The sequence below is a fragment of the Procambarus clarkii genome, chromosome 18 (assembly GCF_040958095.1).
Source record: "Procambarus clarkii isolate CNS0578487 chromosome 18, FALCON_Pclarkii_2.0, whole genome shotgun sequence".
NCBI classification, from domain to species: domain Eukaryota; kingdom Metazoa; phylum Arthropoda; class Malacostraca; order Decapoda; family Cambaridae; genus Procambarus; species Procambarus clarkii.
Window position 1 is genome coordinate 31,401,793 of NC_091167.1, and position 14,459 is coordinate 31,416,251.

General features: G+C 42.3%; 2 protein-coding genes and 2 non-coding genes across 6 annotated transcripts in view; 1 reads left to right on the forward strand and 3 right to left on the reverse strand.

Annotated features, from left to right (window-relative positions):
- Nucleotides 1-698: 698 nt before the first annotated feature.
- LOC123754219 (uncharacterized) lies at nt 699-3,488 on the reverse strand. 3 transcript variants are annotated; one of them, XM_045736425.2, is made up of 4 exons: nt 3,350-3,488; nt 2,441-2,663; nt 2,174-2,332; nt 699-1,862 (listed from the first exon to the last, which is right to left on the reverse strand). In XM_045736425.2, the coding sequence occupies exons 2-4, from the start codon at nt 2,589-2,591 to the stop codon at nt 1,753-1,755; spliced, it is 420 nt and encodes a 139-aa protein (XP_045592381.2). In that variant the 5' UTR covers nt 2,592-2,663; nt 3,350-3,488; the 3' UTR covers nt 699-1,752. The 3 variants fall into 3 exon arrangements, with proteins under 3 accessions (XP_045592381.2, XP_045592380.2, XP_069182564.1); XM_045736424.2 differs by having other exon boundaries at nt 3,307-3,420; XM_069326463.1 differs by lacking the exon at nt 3,350-3,488 and adding an exon at nt 3,260-3,282.
- LOC138365861 (Krueppel-like factor 4) overlaps nt 3,367-14,459 on the forward strand; it is a 32,422-nt gene continuing 21,329 nt past the window's right edge. The window contains exons 1-4 of the mRNA XM_069326462.1: nt 3,367-3,514; nt 4,981-5,148; nt 11,274-11,559; nt 13,890-14,225. Coding sequence (XP_069182563.1) covers nt 11,367-11,559; nt 13,890-14,225 — 529 coding nt within the window. The 5' untranslated portion in view covers nt 3,367-3,514; nt 4,981-5,148; nt 11,274-11,366. The remainder of the gene's footprint in view (nt 3,515-4,980; nt 5,149-11,273; nt 11,560-13,889; nt 14,226-14,459) is intronic.
- On the reverse strand, nt 6,237-6,309 carry TRNAK-CUU (transfer RNA lysine (anticodon CUU)). Its single transcript has one exon. It is a non-coding gene; the product is annotated as a tRNA-Lys (tRNA).
- TRNAK-CUU (transfer RNA lysine (anticodon CUU)) lies at nt 8,003-8,075 on the reverse strand. Its single transcript has one exon. It is a non-coding gene; the product is annotated as a tRNA-Lys (tRNA).

The window sequence follows — 14,459 nt, forward strand, 5'->3', positions numbered from 1 at the left end:
ACTGAAAACATCCCCCCCCCGCCGGCACTCGCTTGGTAATCTTGGGATGTAGTGTAGTGATTTTTGTACTACAAAATGTACAAGCTAATTTTGTAGGGGTACTCGACCCTGTGTTATGTCTAATGAAATTGCAGCTGCTAAGTAGGTCGTTCATACCTGTCCCGTTTCTCAGAGGGATTCCTTTCTCGGGTTTCTACCCAGTTATTCATAATCCATTCCACACCCGTCTGGGATTATAGGTTAACCGTAAAGTATTATATGCGACTTCTTTCCAGTGGTCTTCCTTCCGCTACTTTAATAGGAGATGAGAAATAGCTCTGCTATTTGAAGCATATTGGCCACAAGCTCTGAACGTTTGAGCACTTACTGGAACTACACTTATCAACACCCTACACTTATTTGTCCGAACTGCTCGTCCTGCTTAAAGTTGTGCATCTCATAAAATATCCCGATTTTTGTTTTGTTCAGAATGGAAAAGGAAAACTTGGTATGTCCCTTCAAGTTAAGATCCTTAGTGAATCAAATAACTTTGATGTTGTTCCTCGTATGTAATTTTGCGCTGTATTGGCATCTAGAGATATTTAGGACCTTTTGAATATCCTATATCAAAGACGTTGCCAATATACTTTCAGGCTTGCTGCCTAATTATAACTAATGTTTATAATACGCTCAGTACCGATAGGAAGAATGACGATCCGTTTTAAAATTTGCCAGTTTATTACCGAAATATTTTATGATAAAAGCATTAACTCAAATACAAGCACATCTTTGTGTCACAAAGGCGTTAAAATATACAAAGTGAATAACATTTACAATATTTTCTGTAAACGCTCTTTCACGTGCATAAGTTTAACTTATTAAAATATGTTTGCACTTCTCTGTATTTTGGAAGATTATATTGTGATCGACATCGAAATTTAGTGCAGAAACACTAAACAAAAATAGCACCATATTTTTGACAATATATATATACAAATATGTAAAATTACTCAAATTAAAAAAATCAGAAAAATATGATTTCACACAAAATAGTTTATAGGTTTAAATCAAAGTGACAAAGCTTGAATCAATATTCAGCTTCAAGTGTATCACCGTTGCATCAAGGAATAGTTGTACAAGTGGGACTCTTGTTATAGGCAACTGGAGTTCATCCCCACAGGCAACAGTCATGGCCTCCTCTGCATCTTTTTTAACTGTATTCCATGAGCATGTAAGAAATGCTTCCTCAGATTATTATTTCGACTGAAGGAGCAGTCACAAACGGTACATGAAAATGACAAGTTTGCACCATGGGAAGCTAGATGCCTCCGTAAGTGCCCTGTCGAAGACAATACGACACCACACGATAGACAGGTGACGTGACTTTTACTAAATAGATTATATGGAACCTGATGTTCGTTTACTTTGACAGTCTTCATTTTGCCAGCTTTGCTTCTCTTCCCAATATCAGTATACATCATCTCGCTGCTGTAGGTGCAGGGAATGCTCAACGGCGTGGGATATTCTTCGTGAAAATCAGGCTGGTAATTTAGCTGAAGCTCAGCTGCTTGGTGCTCAGGACGCCCAGGCTGCTTATCTTCAGAGATCTCAGCAGATTGCTTCCCAAAATGTAGAAATTCTGAGAGCTCCGAGTACAACGTTGGCACCAACCTGTCATGAGAGTTAAAACATGGCGACTCTGCATCGAATTGGTCATTCCAGCTTGCAAAATAAGAGGATAAATCATTCTCTTGGACGACTGTAATTGGTTCGCTAGTGAGGAGAGGAGGACTGGTTGAATGCTCGACACCGGCAGTAGTTAATTTGGTTAGAGTTCTTGACCTCGGGGCTGGAATTTGATGTTTCGTCTACTGAAAGTGTATCTGCAGAAATTTTTTTATCAGGACAAGATTCTATAACGACGTTTTTCTGTTTAATAAAGGAATACCAATAATCAAAATAATTCACACGCCAAAATATTTACAGTTATCCGAATTTCAAAACTATAAATTGAAACGTGAACAACTAGACAGAAAAATGGGAGATTACATTTTCTTCAAATTTGACAGTGAGGAAAAACTATGCTTTCAAGTTGATGCAGAACAATGAGTAAAAATAAATGTTCCTGCATACATGATCCTTCAAAATATATACGACTCATTCAATTTTCATTTCAACAGTAAATGACACCAACCACTATTATATCTGCCGACATTCTTATCGGGATTCGACACAAACGATCCACTGTAGGCCTGGTCAGCGAGCGCCAGGGCGTCAAGGCAGACCTGGAATGTGTGCCTCAGAGAACCATCAGGGGACGCGCCAGTGGGCTGCTGGGAGTCACATGTTTCATCTGCATACATGAGATTAATATATACTCCACACTGAACCTTGCTAACAAAAACAGAACTTAATCGAATAATTTCATCTAATATTCAAACAGTAACATACTGACCCTCACCTGGGAATGCAGACTCAGGCCAAAGAATTGACTTGAAGTCCGCCCAGTTCTCTAACCCAGGTTCATTACTCTTCATAGTGTTCATATTCTTGTCGCCAGGACTCGGCAGTCGAGTCTCAGACAACTCTAATTGCTTGCGAATATCTGCCATTTTTTTCCTACCGTGCTGGACTGATTAAAATCAACACCAGTAAATCACTTTAATTAGACGTTTCTTCAGTGTCTGGAAGAAATAGGAGTTATCAGCCTTCAATGGAAGATGAACTTAGTTAAATTTGCACTATTTAAATTTCCGTTCATAACCTGTCCGATGGGCCCTCCAACAAGATTTCCCAATAACAAACATTTAAGAACATATGGATAAAGGTAACTGCAGAAGCCGATTAACATTTAATGTGGTTACTAATGCTTCTACACATGTCTCATTTTCCTATTACTTATTCTGAAAACTTTGTTAAATAGATACAGGAATAGATGACCGACTCCTATTAGCAAGCATAAATGCTCTTCATTCCCATATCTGATCATCACACTACATGCTCTTCAAAACAAATAATTCCCAACAAATCCCAAGCATTTATACTTTAAATTATACAGTATAATAAATATTATTTGTATACATTTTGGCTTCATATTATACAATAGTATACAAAAACTGCATGCACTGCCTTGGAAGACCGTAGCTTATGCGGGGCATAACAAAACATAGATAGGCTTGCCTGGCCCCGGGGGTTTTGTATATCACACAGATTGTAAGCCACTTCTTGTGCCGCCGTCACCACTAAAGACACGGCGTTCTCATCTCACACCCCCACTCACCCCAAAACAGAAAAGGTGAGAAGAAGGTAGATTTAAACGGGACCTGCCTTGTATGAGCCAGCAGCCTGCTGCCTTCCTCTTGTTACCTACCAGCTTGGTGTTTTCCAGTTGTTGTGCCGTGCTGGTGTCGGGTGGTGTGGAGGTAGCTATGGGGGCTCTTCCTGCTACTGTGAAGAAGATTAACTGCCGGTTTGGAATTTTGACAGCCGGCAGATTACGCTCTCGTGGTTACTACGACTGTTCAGCTTGCTGCATGTATGCATGGACGGTATCTTGTTGGTATCCAGATGTTACGGAATCGTTCAGTGGTGTTGAAGTTTAAGACTGACTGCGTATATGCAGCGATTCTCGGTTGTCATTGTTAGAAATGTCAACAGGCTGTTTACATATGTGGCTATCTGCGACCCGCCGTTCGAAATAGTTGACGTGGTGATTATTCGTTTCATGGCGTAGTTTGGTACAGAGATGGGGATCAGAAATTAACGGAAATGGAATATACCCTAGTCTGTCTCGGTTCTAGGCTGTGCGTTTAACCCGTCCTCAAATCAAGTGCATTACATCCCAGCCCGTCCTCCAAACAAAGATCCAAAAGTGATTCCATGCACCCGCCAAATCCCCTGTTTATGAATGAAAAGCGGTTTACACACGACTCACAACTGCTGACGTTCGAACATATCCGGAACAAGTGCTTCACTGACCAATTTTGTTCGAACCACAACGCTGTAAATGCTTCACCCACGTACTACAAATGCAAATAATCGCCAACAGAACCTAAACACCTGACCTAACCTATGCCTATATATGCTAATATATTATAATATTAATTTATACTTGAGAAAATTCCCGTTTTGAATAAACAGCATATTAAAATTTATGAATGCGTCTGTGGGGTCGACCGCTGGATGTAATGGACTTGAGTCGAGGACGGGTTGATAAATGCTTCACCCACGTACTACAAATACAAATAATCGCCAACAGAACCTAAACACCTAACCTATCCTATGCCTATATATACACAATATGCTAATATATTATAATATTAATTTATACTTGCGAAAATTCCCGTTTTGAATAAACAGCATGTTAAAATTTATGAATGCGTCTGTGGGGTTGACCGCTGAATGTAATGGACTTGAGTCAAGGACGGGTTGGTTTGTTGTGGGCCCCTCGGCCTGTGGTAGTGTGTCTTTGTTTTAACTGTTCTACTGTGTTTTTTTGTTTTTGTTTTTGTTCCTGGCTCCTGTGTGTGCCGGTGTTTTCTATGTGTGTCTGTATGTGTGTTTGTGTGCTGTACTCCCCGGTTCCAGTGTGTTCGGGTACTGTATGCGTGTCTGTATTAGTTATGTATTTTCCGTGTGGCCCTTTTTGTCTTGGTCTGTCCTCTTTGCGTCGTGTGTGTGTCCTGCTGTGTGTCCAGATTACTGTTTCGTACGTGTCATGTTCTTATGTTATTGTTTTGTCGGCCCTTCAGGCCTGTGGCTTTGTGCTATTGTTTATTTTTCATTGTCTTGTTTTTGTTTTTTTCTGTACGAATGTCTTGTTTTTGTTTGCATGTAAAAAATAAATAAAAAAAATCGAATTAATAATTACGATTCACCAAAAATTTGCATAAGTTTTATGATACCTAATAAAATAAATTGACTTCTGTCCATTTAATTTATTGTGTATAATTAAAGAAAATATTTTGTAGATATTAAGCCAGGGGAAATATTTCTTGGCAGCCGTTCCACAAGACCACAGCAGACACGACCGTCGCCAGACTCACCACCACAACACTGGGAGGAGGGATCGAACCCACGAGTCTATCAACAATTACGCAGAGTCAACATTTTAAACTCTCGACCCTCGCAAAAACAACGATATCAGGGCTAACCAAAATAATTATAGATGTAAGTAGATGTCCTGTAGCTGGTCTGCAGCAGAGATTTATTGGGTTCTGTGGAAGGGCGGTTATACATCGGGGCAACACCCATCCCAGTTGCTCATTACCTTAACTAGTCTCATAAATTACTTGCTGAAATGAGCTTTGACATATACCAGTTAGCTGCTTTAATAAGTACTGCGACTTTATAACCGTATATTATGACTATGAACCAACATGAAACGTCGAACGAAGGTGGTCGGGTCCGTATTTGTTCTCATAAACTACATTCAACTCGCGGCAAGTGCTCGCAAAACAATTTGTTGTATTCCCTGAAAACCTAGTTTTCTGTAGCTGTGCAAATCTTTTAAGTAGTGAAGTGTGAAGCGTAAACCCTATTGGGGCTTCTTCCTCCAAAAGAGAGAAGGCAACACTTTCACCGGCAACAGCAGAACCAGAATAGTCCTGGCCCTAGAATGCAACCGAATCATCGACCTCACCAAAACAACCCATAATTTCCTCACCCCGTAACAGTCCACTACAAGACCGTTGAAGAATTTGTGGACCTCTCCGTTCTGAAGAGGGAGTACATCGACCCGATTTTCGACTTCGAGATAGGACATTCACCGACGATTACGAAGACCACAAAGGAACTCCGATACCATTGTTGGCAGTTGGATAGTATATGCGAACACCTCCCTGCCAAGGCACTACTAAGAAACAGAGATATTAACTCGCACCAACTCAATAGGGAAGACGCCTCTTCCAAGTCAGATAGCGCACCTCAACTGAACCAGGACAACACCTACCCGCCTCACCACTATGTTTGTTGTTTCAGATTTAGCTACTCAGAACGAAGTGTCCATGTAGCACGGGCTATGGTGAGCCCGTAAACCCTCACCACTAGCCTCCTGCCGCTTAAGAAAAACTCAGCCATGACCGAAAACACATTTCCAACCCAAGGTGGAAAGGCCACCGAACTTTCAAGTCTTCTCTCTTCACATCCAGATCCTCTTCCACGAGTTTCACCGTCCCGCCATCCTTTCCAACAACTTTGCAACATCAAAGCTAAGATAATGCCATTAGAATTACCCCATGTCTACATGTATAAAGATACGCCCAACGTGGGGCTCGAACCCACGACCCCGAGATTAAGAGTCTCGTGCTCTACCGACTGAGCTAGCCGGGCTTGTGTTCAATTAAGTATGTGCATGTTTGTGCGCGTGCACGTGCTCTCGTAGATGCGTGCATCTATGTACTTTACAATCAATGTTAAATTTACAGTGACAACTCGTAAGGTCTAGCATTTTATTCCCTACCGAATAACCTTGTTATATCTATTGGAATATAAAATAACTTGGTGTTATAATTTTTTTCGACATTTGCTTTATGTATGTGGATGGAGGCGGCTTCCACAACTTCAATCAGTAGATTGCTTATCAGCAACATTCGATCAATAATACAGAGCTTCAACAAAACTTCATAGATCGCAGGCAAAGTGTAATCTACGTTAGAAATGTTATCATACTATAATTGCAAAAAGTGCAACACATCTATCGATCATTCAATTAAATCGGCAGACTCCTAGATGTTACTACTGCTCGGCAGACTCCTAGATGTTACTACTGTTCGGCAGACTGTTGTAAGTATCTCCGAGAATTTGCACTGCCTGCTGATGTAGACCTGATCAAATGTAAAGTGTCAACAAAATTATTCGCAAATTCTCCGTCACTGTAATGGAATGCGATGAGATGGGTTTATTTCAAGGAATGTGTAAATATTTCATTCAAAATTATCTACTACCAGACATTTTTGTAACAAAAATGTAGATAGTAATTGTTGGTGATTGTAACCTATCAACCTCTGCCCACTGGATGCGTAGGGGCGGAGGATGTGCATATGCACGCGTGGGTGTCCACGGTTCGAGACCCATACAACCAAGGGGAATGGAATGTTTATTTCCACGGAAGTGTGGATGACAATTTACATGCAAACCAAATTGTGATACTAGCTTTCCATATATGCAAGTTGTTTCGCTGAGAAACTATACTTGTGGTCGGCGATTAGTTTATCAAGACTGAAACTTGCTTGGATATCTATTTTTAGAGTCCGATTCTTAATCTTTATGCATCTGTAAGCTATTCCATTACCGCCCACAGGATGGGTATGGGGTGCATAATAAATTAACTAAACTAACTTAAATTTCTCGGCCGACGGCTTCATACTTGGACTGCATATTAAAGAGTGCTCTCACGTTCGTTGTATAAAGGAATAAGCTCCTTCGTCCAATTTGTTCAAACTACATGTTGGAATTGTCTCAAAGCTCAAAAAACGAGCTCTCTAGAAAGAAGAAAAGCCTCAAATAATTCTTGCATGGAAGGTACTGGAAGACTAGGTCCCAATTTTATACAGTAAAATAACATTGGAGTGAACGATATGGAAGGAAATGCAGAATTTAGCCGGTGAAAAGCGTTGACATAATCAGCACCCACTTTATGAACATCAGGTTCACGGTTGTTCATTATTTTCCTAGCAAGTATATGACTATATTATAAATATATTATTATGTATATAATAATATTGTATATTATTATATACAATATTACTGGAACTATAGTGGGATCTTCAAGAAAACACTACTGGGCACTTTTTTGCAAGAAGTGCCTGACCAACCGAGCTGCAGTGGATATGTGGGACTGGGGGCTGCTCCAAGCAACAGCCTGTTGGCTCAAACTCTCAGGAGTCGAGCCTGGTCCAAGGCCGAGCTTTGGGAGTAGACGCTACCAGAACCTTATCCATTAGATCCAAGTTTGCCAAGTGCTACAAGCTATTTTTGTTAATGCTTCTGGCATAAGATTTAGTTTTCATCTGCATAAAGTATACGCCCAACGTGGGGCTCGAACCCACGACCCCGAGATTAAGAGTCTCGTGCTCTACCGACTGAGCTAGCCGGGCTGTTTACAATTTGTGTGCGCTCATTTGCGTGCGTGCACGTGCTCTCGTACATGCGTGCACTTAAGTGTTTGCCTTACAGTAATAATGTGGAACTGTGGTCTAGCACTTTATTCCCCGCCTACTAGTCTACTACTAGTAGGTTATAATTGAACCTTCCTGGTGTTAGAATCTTGTGTCACAACGTGCCTTTTATTTTGTGTATGAAGGCGGCTTCCACAACTTTCAGTTCATTGCAAATGTTGACCACCTAAAGAGGGTGCAATTTGTACGACATTTCGAAAATGCATTTGCGTTTTCAGCATTCGTCCGTTTCCACTTACTTTATGCACAAGTGTTTTTTATTTGTTTTAACCCACTTAAATATCTAGGCGTGTTTGCGATTTTACCTGATGGCTTTAATACATTAGTGGCCTCGACAAGGACAGGAAGGACACAAGGACAGGAAGCAGGCGGCTTGTCAAAGGTCCCCCATTTGTCCTGATTTGTTTTTTTTTCCAGCTGGATTTTGAAGTTCAACAGAGTTTTGGAATATAGGGTTCCGGCAGGTAGGCGGTTCCATTGGTTTATAAGTGTGGATGAAGAAGCATCTCAAGTTCTCAGTCCTACATTGTGGCTTGTTGCAGTCCATCCTTCCTAAGGTTTTCCATCGTCAAGAAAACGGTAAATTTAAAGTGTCCGCTCCTAACCTACCAGCAGAGGACCCAACACAGAAAACGGGACAGTACGTCACTTTCGCGAATCACTTCCATTTTCTTTACGGGTTATTCATGCCCGTGCCACCTCTTGGGTGGCTTAATCTTTATCGATCAATCATCTGTCATTTTCTAGTACGACAATGTTTGGCCTCGTGTCACACATACCAGCGAAAATCTGTTCTTTGTAACTGTTCTTGTAATCTTTGTTCTTGTAATTGTTTGTTCTTTGTAATCTGTAACTTTTTAAAAAAATGTTGCTTGTTGACCTTGAAACTGTTGCTTCTTGTTTTTGGTCGTGATGCAATGAATTGATTCCCACTGAACATTGAAAAAGTTCCCCCTCATATTTCGCTCACATATTTTCATCTCTAGCTTTCATCGATGCTTAATTGATTTATTTTTTCCTACGAACTTTAACTATCTACGAATATAATCTACGAATATAAATTGCTGTCATATCCCCCCTCCCCATATAACGTATCTGTAACGTGTATCACCACCGATACCACCACCAAGCGAGTTGTTACTAATTATAACTTAAAGTTACTTAAAACTACTTAATGCCGCCAGCACCTTCACCTTTAATGAACATATGTACTTTACAGTGACCGACGGCGAAGAGGACCGGTCACGGGAGAGTAAAATGAGTGAATTAGGCATATGACAAGGAGGGGGGGGGGGTGAGAACACTGTCCACTATTTACTTACAACTCTCTATAAATGACTAACAGGAACGAATGGATACACCAGATGGACAATTTAGTAATATATATTTAGTTAATTAAGTTCGATATTAAAATCCTAATCTATCTTCCCTATCAAGGCAATAGATCAACACTTGTGATGTTGGAACATAAGGGACCAGTACTCACTCAGGATACAGCAGTGAGTGTGGAGGGGGTAAGTGCGGGCTGTGGAGGGGGTAAGTGCGGGCTGTGGAGGGGGTAAGTGCGGGCTGTGGAGGGGGTAAGTGCGGGCTGTGGAGGGGGTAAGTGCGGGCTGTGGAGGGGCGTAAGTGCGGGCTGTGGAGGGGGGTAAGTGCGGGCTGTGGAGGGGGGGTAATTGCGTGCTATGGAGGGGGGGTAATTGCGCATTGTGAAGGGATAGTGCCACTGTGGAGGAGTAGTGCGCATTGTGGAGGGGTAGTGCGCGCTGTGGAGGGGGTAGTGCGGGCTGTGGAGGGGGGGGTAGTGCGCGCTGTGGGGGGTTAGTGTGCGCTTTGGAGGGGTAATGCACGCTGTGGGGTGATAGAGCGTTCTGTGAGAGGGGTTAGTGTAAGCTGTGGGGGGAATAGTGCGTGCTGTGGGGCTGAGTGCTCGGGTGGATTTGTTTACATTGAGTGTGCGTGGGCTTCGGGAGAAACTACGCGTATGAAGTAGGTGTGGGAGGACGCACTTTAGAAGATAGGCGAAACAGAGGAGATATGATAACAACGTACCAGATCTTGAGAGGAATAGAGAGTGGGTAAAGTTTACCTAGTTAAATTAAAAAAGCGGTAGGACAAAAGGACATCACTGGAAGCTGGACAAGCTATCGCGTCGAAGAGATATCAGGAAGTTCTCATTCCCTGTACGGGCGAGCGGAGTGCATGAAGGAAGAGGTTGTTGAAGCCAGTTCCATCCACAACTTTAAAGCAATTTAATGAAAATAACTGTGGGAGTTGTAATTAGCGAGCCAGGTACAAACATCTAGGATATTGAGGCGGGATATTGAGCTAGATCTCACTACCCCCGTAGTCACTGATAGGCAGGCACGAGCATGCGCGCGCGCTGTGGCTGAAGAACTTTTGACTTGCCTCGGTTTAAGGACAAATTCCAACCTCCTATCCTAACCAGAAACGTACGAACCCAAGCAACCCACCTAACATATAGTCCGATGAACAGAAAACGTGGATATTTGTGAGCCATTATTAGTTTTTTCATAATAGGTTGCATGCATAACGTTGGTTACCTAATAGTTAGGAGGGATGGGTTTGCCTCATACTCAGCATGACGGGAATGAGAATGTTATGTAATGGTTGTGTGACGGATGAAAGACGCTTAGAGAGGTGATCAGGTGAAGAACAACAGCTTCTCATAAAGCCTGAGCGTTGGGTGACCTGACTTGGCCCAGAGTGGCGGAGGGGGTAGCAACGGGTAGTCCAGGCCACGGAAGCTGGGTACGGGGAGGGGGGGAAGGGTTTGTTCCCGTGGGGGGATAGATTTAAGAAACTGGCCAATGGGAGAGATGGGGGAAGGGAGGGAGGAGGAAGGGGTTGGGGGCGATAGGTCACATGGGGTGATCGGGTCGCCACTTGTTGTTGATCATAAGTTGTACTCTGGTTGTGGAGGGTTGATCCTCCTCGCTCTCCCTCCCTCCTTACCCAAGCCACTTACCCTCCATCCCCTTGTGATTCTGTGAACTCTACAACCAAGATGAGTGTTTTGGCCCTGACGTATTAACAATTGGTGATGATCGCTGTATTAACAGTTATCCGAGTGTAATTATGGCGACCCTTCCACAGATTCCGCCCCTCCATCAACAAGATACATTGGCACCTGTCCACATCATACAGCAGGATTTTAAAAGATCGCTCAACCATACTTCTGGAGGCAGCATGCAAGAGCGGCGGCCGCCTGCCTTGCAGAAGAGCAGTCAGCAACGGGACCAGTTGTTGGAAGACGCCGCCGCCGCCGCTCGCTCTCTCCTCCTCTCTAAGGAAGAGGTCGTGGACGTGAAGATGGAGGAGTTAGTCGATGATGTTCTGCCTCTCGGCGACCCCGGGACTCTGCTTGCATATCCTTCAACTGGTGAGTTAAACGATGGTACTTTATCCCGGTGTAGGCCACAACAGAGTTTGTTTCCATCAGTGACTATACTGCCTTTTGAAGCATTATATTCATTATGTTGCATGTTCGTCGTAACCTGCATTTACGTGGCATGATTGCAATGTTTTTTTTATGATAGCGCGAAGATAATTGCACATAGGTTCTTCTGCTTTCATCAACAGCAATTTATCTGAAAGTGAAGGAAAGACCTTCACTTGCACTGAAATGAAAGTTCACTGAAGTGTATGTACACTTACACATGTGAAGTGTGCAAACCTAGATTTTCGCATGAAATTTACATCTTTGATCAAGTGGTGTTAAATGTTTAACACCGCCTTCACAAAGGATGTAGGTTTCATCTGAAAATTTTGTTTATATTATACACTTAAACATGTAATGGGTCGTTCCTTAAATGTCATTCAAACAGTACAGTATTGTACTAAGTCTTTCCTAGTTTGTTATCTATTAATTATTGCTATAAAACTATTGAATTGGGGATTTTACTGTATTTACCTAGATGACTCAGTTGTTACAGCATCTTTGAGTTCTGATTTGACAAGCGGGTAGATTTAACGATATAGATAAAAGATATAAAGATACCGCGAGATAATTCATTACAAATAAATGGGGCGTATTCTGGCTTATGGAGCGCATAGGCCAATATCTGCAAGATAAGAGGTTTCTTCACTGCCTTACTAGCCAATTCGTGGCACTTCTTGCCTCTTGGTACAGTTAAATTTAAGTAACAATGCTGGTTAATTTTATTTTCAGTCTTAATAATCCACATCCTAAATCTCATTTTGAATACAATTGTTCGTAAGAAAATATATGGCTTGCCAGAGTTTCCGGTGGACATTAGTCATAATAGAGCTTCCATAGAGTTCAATATCGTAGAGCTTCGTATTTTTGTAGCAGTTATAATTGACCCGAGCGTTTGACTTAATTGTTTTTAAATTATATATTTTTTTATGCGACCGGTTTGGATGGTGCGTACAGTAAATTATGTAGTAATATGAATTGCAAGTTGATGCATATGAAATGCAAGGCCAAGTTAGACGAGGGGGGTGGGGGTGGGGGGGGGCGTCAAACTGGAGAATTTTAGGATGTCAAGGAAGGGAGAGTGGTCAAGGCTGTATGTCGGGCGGATGGTTCGACAGGAGGTAAAAAAAAAAGTATTGACAAGGCTCAATGTTGAGAATAGAGCAGGTAAATAGTTTGAAAAGGAGGTTGTGAGTGACCGAGGGGTGTTGACGGGGTAGTGACGGGGTAGTGACGGGGTGTTGACGGGGTAGTGACGGGGTGTTGACGGGGTGTTGACGGGGTAGAGGGCAACTTGATAAGGTTTGTGCTGCTCAGGGAGGACAAAGTTACAGCCCCGCTCCTGTGCCAGGCAAGTTCACGACGGCCTCAACATAGCCCGTGCTACTTTGGAACTTTTGTTCCGAGTAGATGAATCTAAAACATCATCGAGAGGACGACTATTTGGTCATGGGTGTTGCTGGGGATAAGAGCGAATTGTTGGTAGGTTTTGTTGCTGTGATGGGTCGGTTGTTGGTTGGTTGTGTGTGAGATCCCAGGGATATAGACCTAGTGGGTCGTTCTTGAGTAGGTATGATCCTGTTTGATGTATGTCGTCATGCTGCCTGCTCCTAGTAACTGGTTGGAACCATGGTAGCGTGTGGCGTCGTAAATGAAAGGGCTTTATTACTAGGTTTAATCGTTAAATATAACTTTTTATTACTTGGTTTAATCGTTAAATATAACTTTTTATTACTTGGTTTAATCGTTAAATATAACTTTTTATTACTTGGTTTAATCATTAAATATAACTTTTTATTACTTGGTTTAATCGTTAAATATAACTTTTTATTACTTGGTTTAATCGTTAAATATAACTGATGTTGTATGCACAATAATACAGACGCACTTGCAAATACATATATGCGTATGCGAATATATATCTTAAGTATTTATATAATGTGTGTCGTGAAAGCATTTGATGTAATCCCTCCTCTGAAAGTCAAACTTCTCAGAATATATATCATAAGAATGTAAAAGTAATTAAGCAGGATTATAACCGACTTTTCATATAAATGACGAGATTTGCATGTGTTAAGTGGATAGGCAATTAAATGATCCTTAACCTCCATACGTTAATCCTCCTTAATATCGTATTAAAAACAAATTAAGCCCTTAGAATGATACTACAAACCCAACCAATTCCGAGAAGGGATTATCAAACACATTTTCACGGGTCAGAGGCGTATTTATCCCAGGAGGATTGTGTTAACTAAACCCAACCATTGGTTCAGGTGGCGTTACGGACTACATCAGCGCCTACATCAGCAACGACCTCTTCGGGGCGGACGGTCCATCTCGCGAGACGTTCACAAACCAGCCAGACGACGTCGCCTACCAGGACTACAGCTCTGGACATCATGGGGAAGGAAGCGGCTCCCCTGCCGCTGGTTCGTGCCCCCCTGCCGCTGGTTCGTGCCCCCCTGCCACTGGTTCGGGCCCCCCTGCCGCTGGTTCGGGCCCCCCTGCCGCCGGCTCAGACCCCCATGCCCCCAGCTCCGACCCCAATGCCGCCAGCTCCGACCCTCATGGCACCGGCTCCAAACCTGATGAACTTCGCATTGAATGTAGTAAGTAACTAAAATTTTCTTCGTGCTCAGAGATGTTTCATGATTTTTTTCTACCCGTATATTAATAAATGCCTCTTTCTAACCATAACAATTAATAGATTCTCTCTCTCTCTCTCTCTCTCTCTCTCTCTCTCTCTCTCTCTCTCTCTCTCTCTCTCGTCTCTCTCTCTCTCTCTCTCTCTCTCTCTCTCTCTCTCTCTGTTGGGTTCATTTAGTTGGTTAGACGTATATATA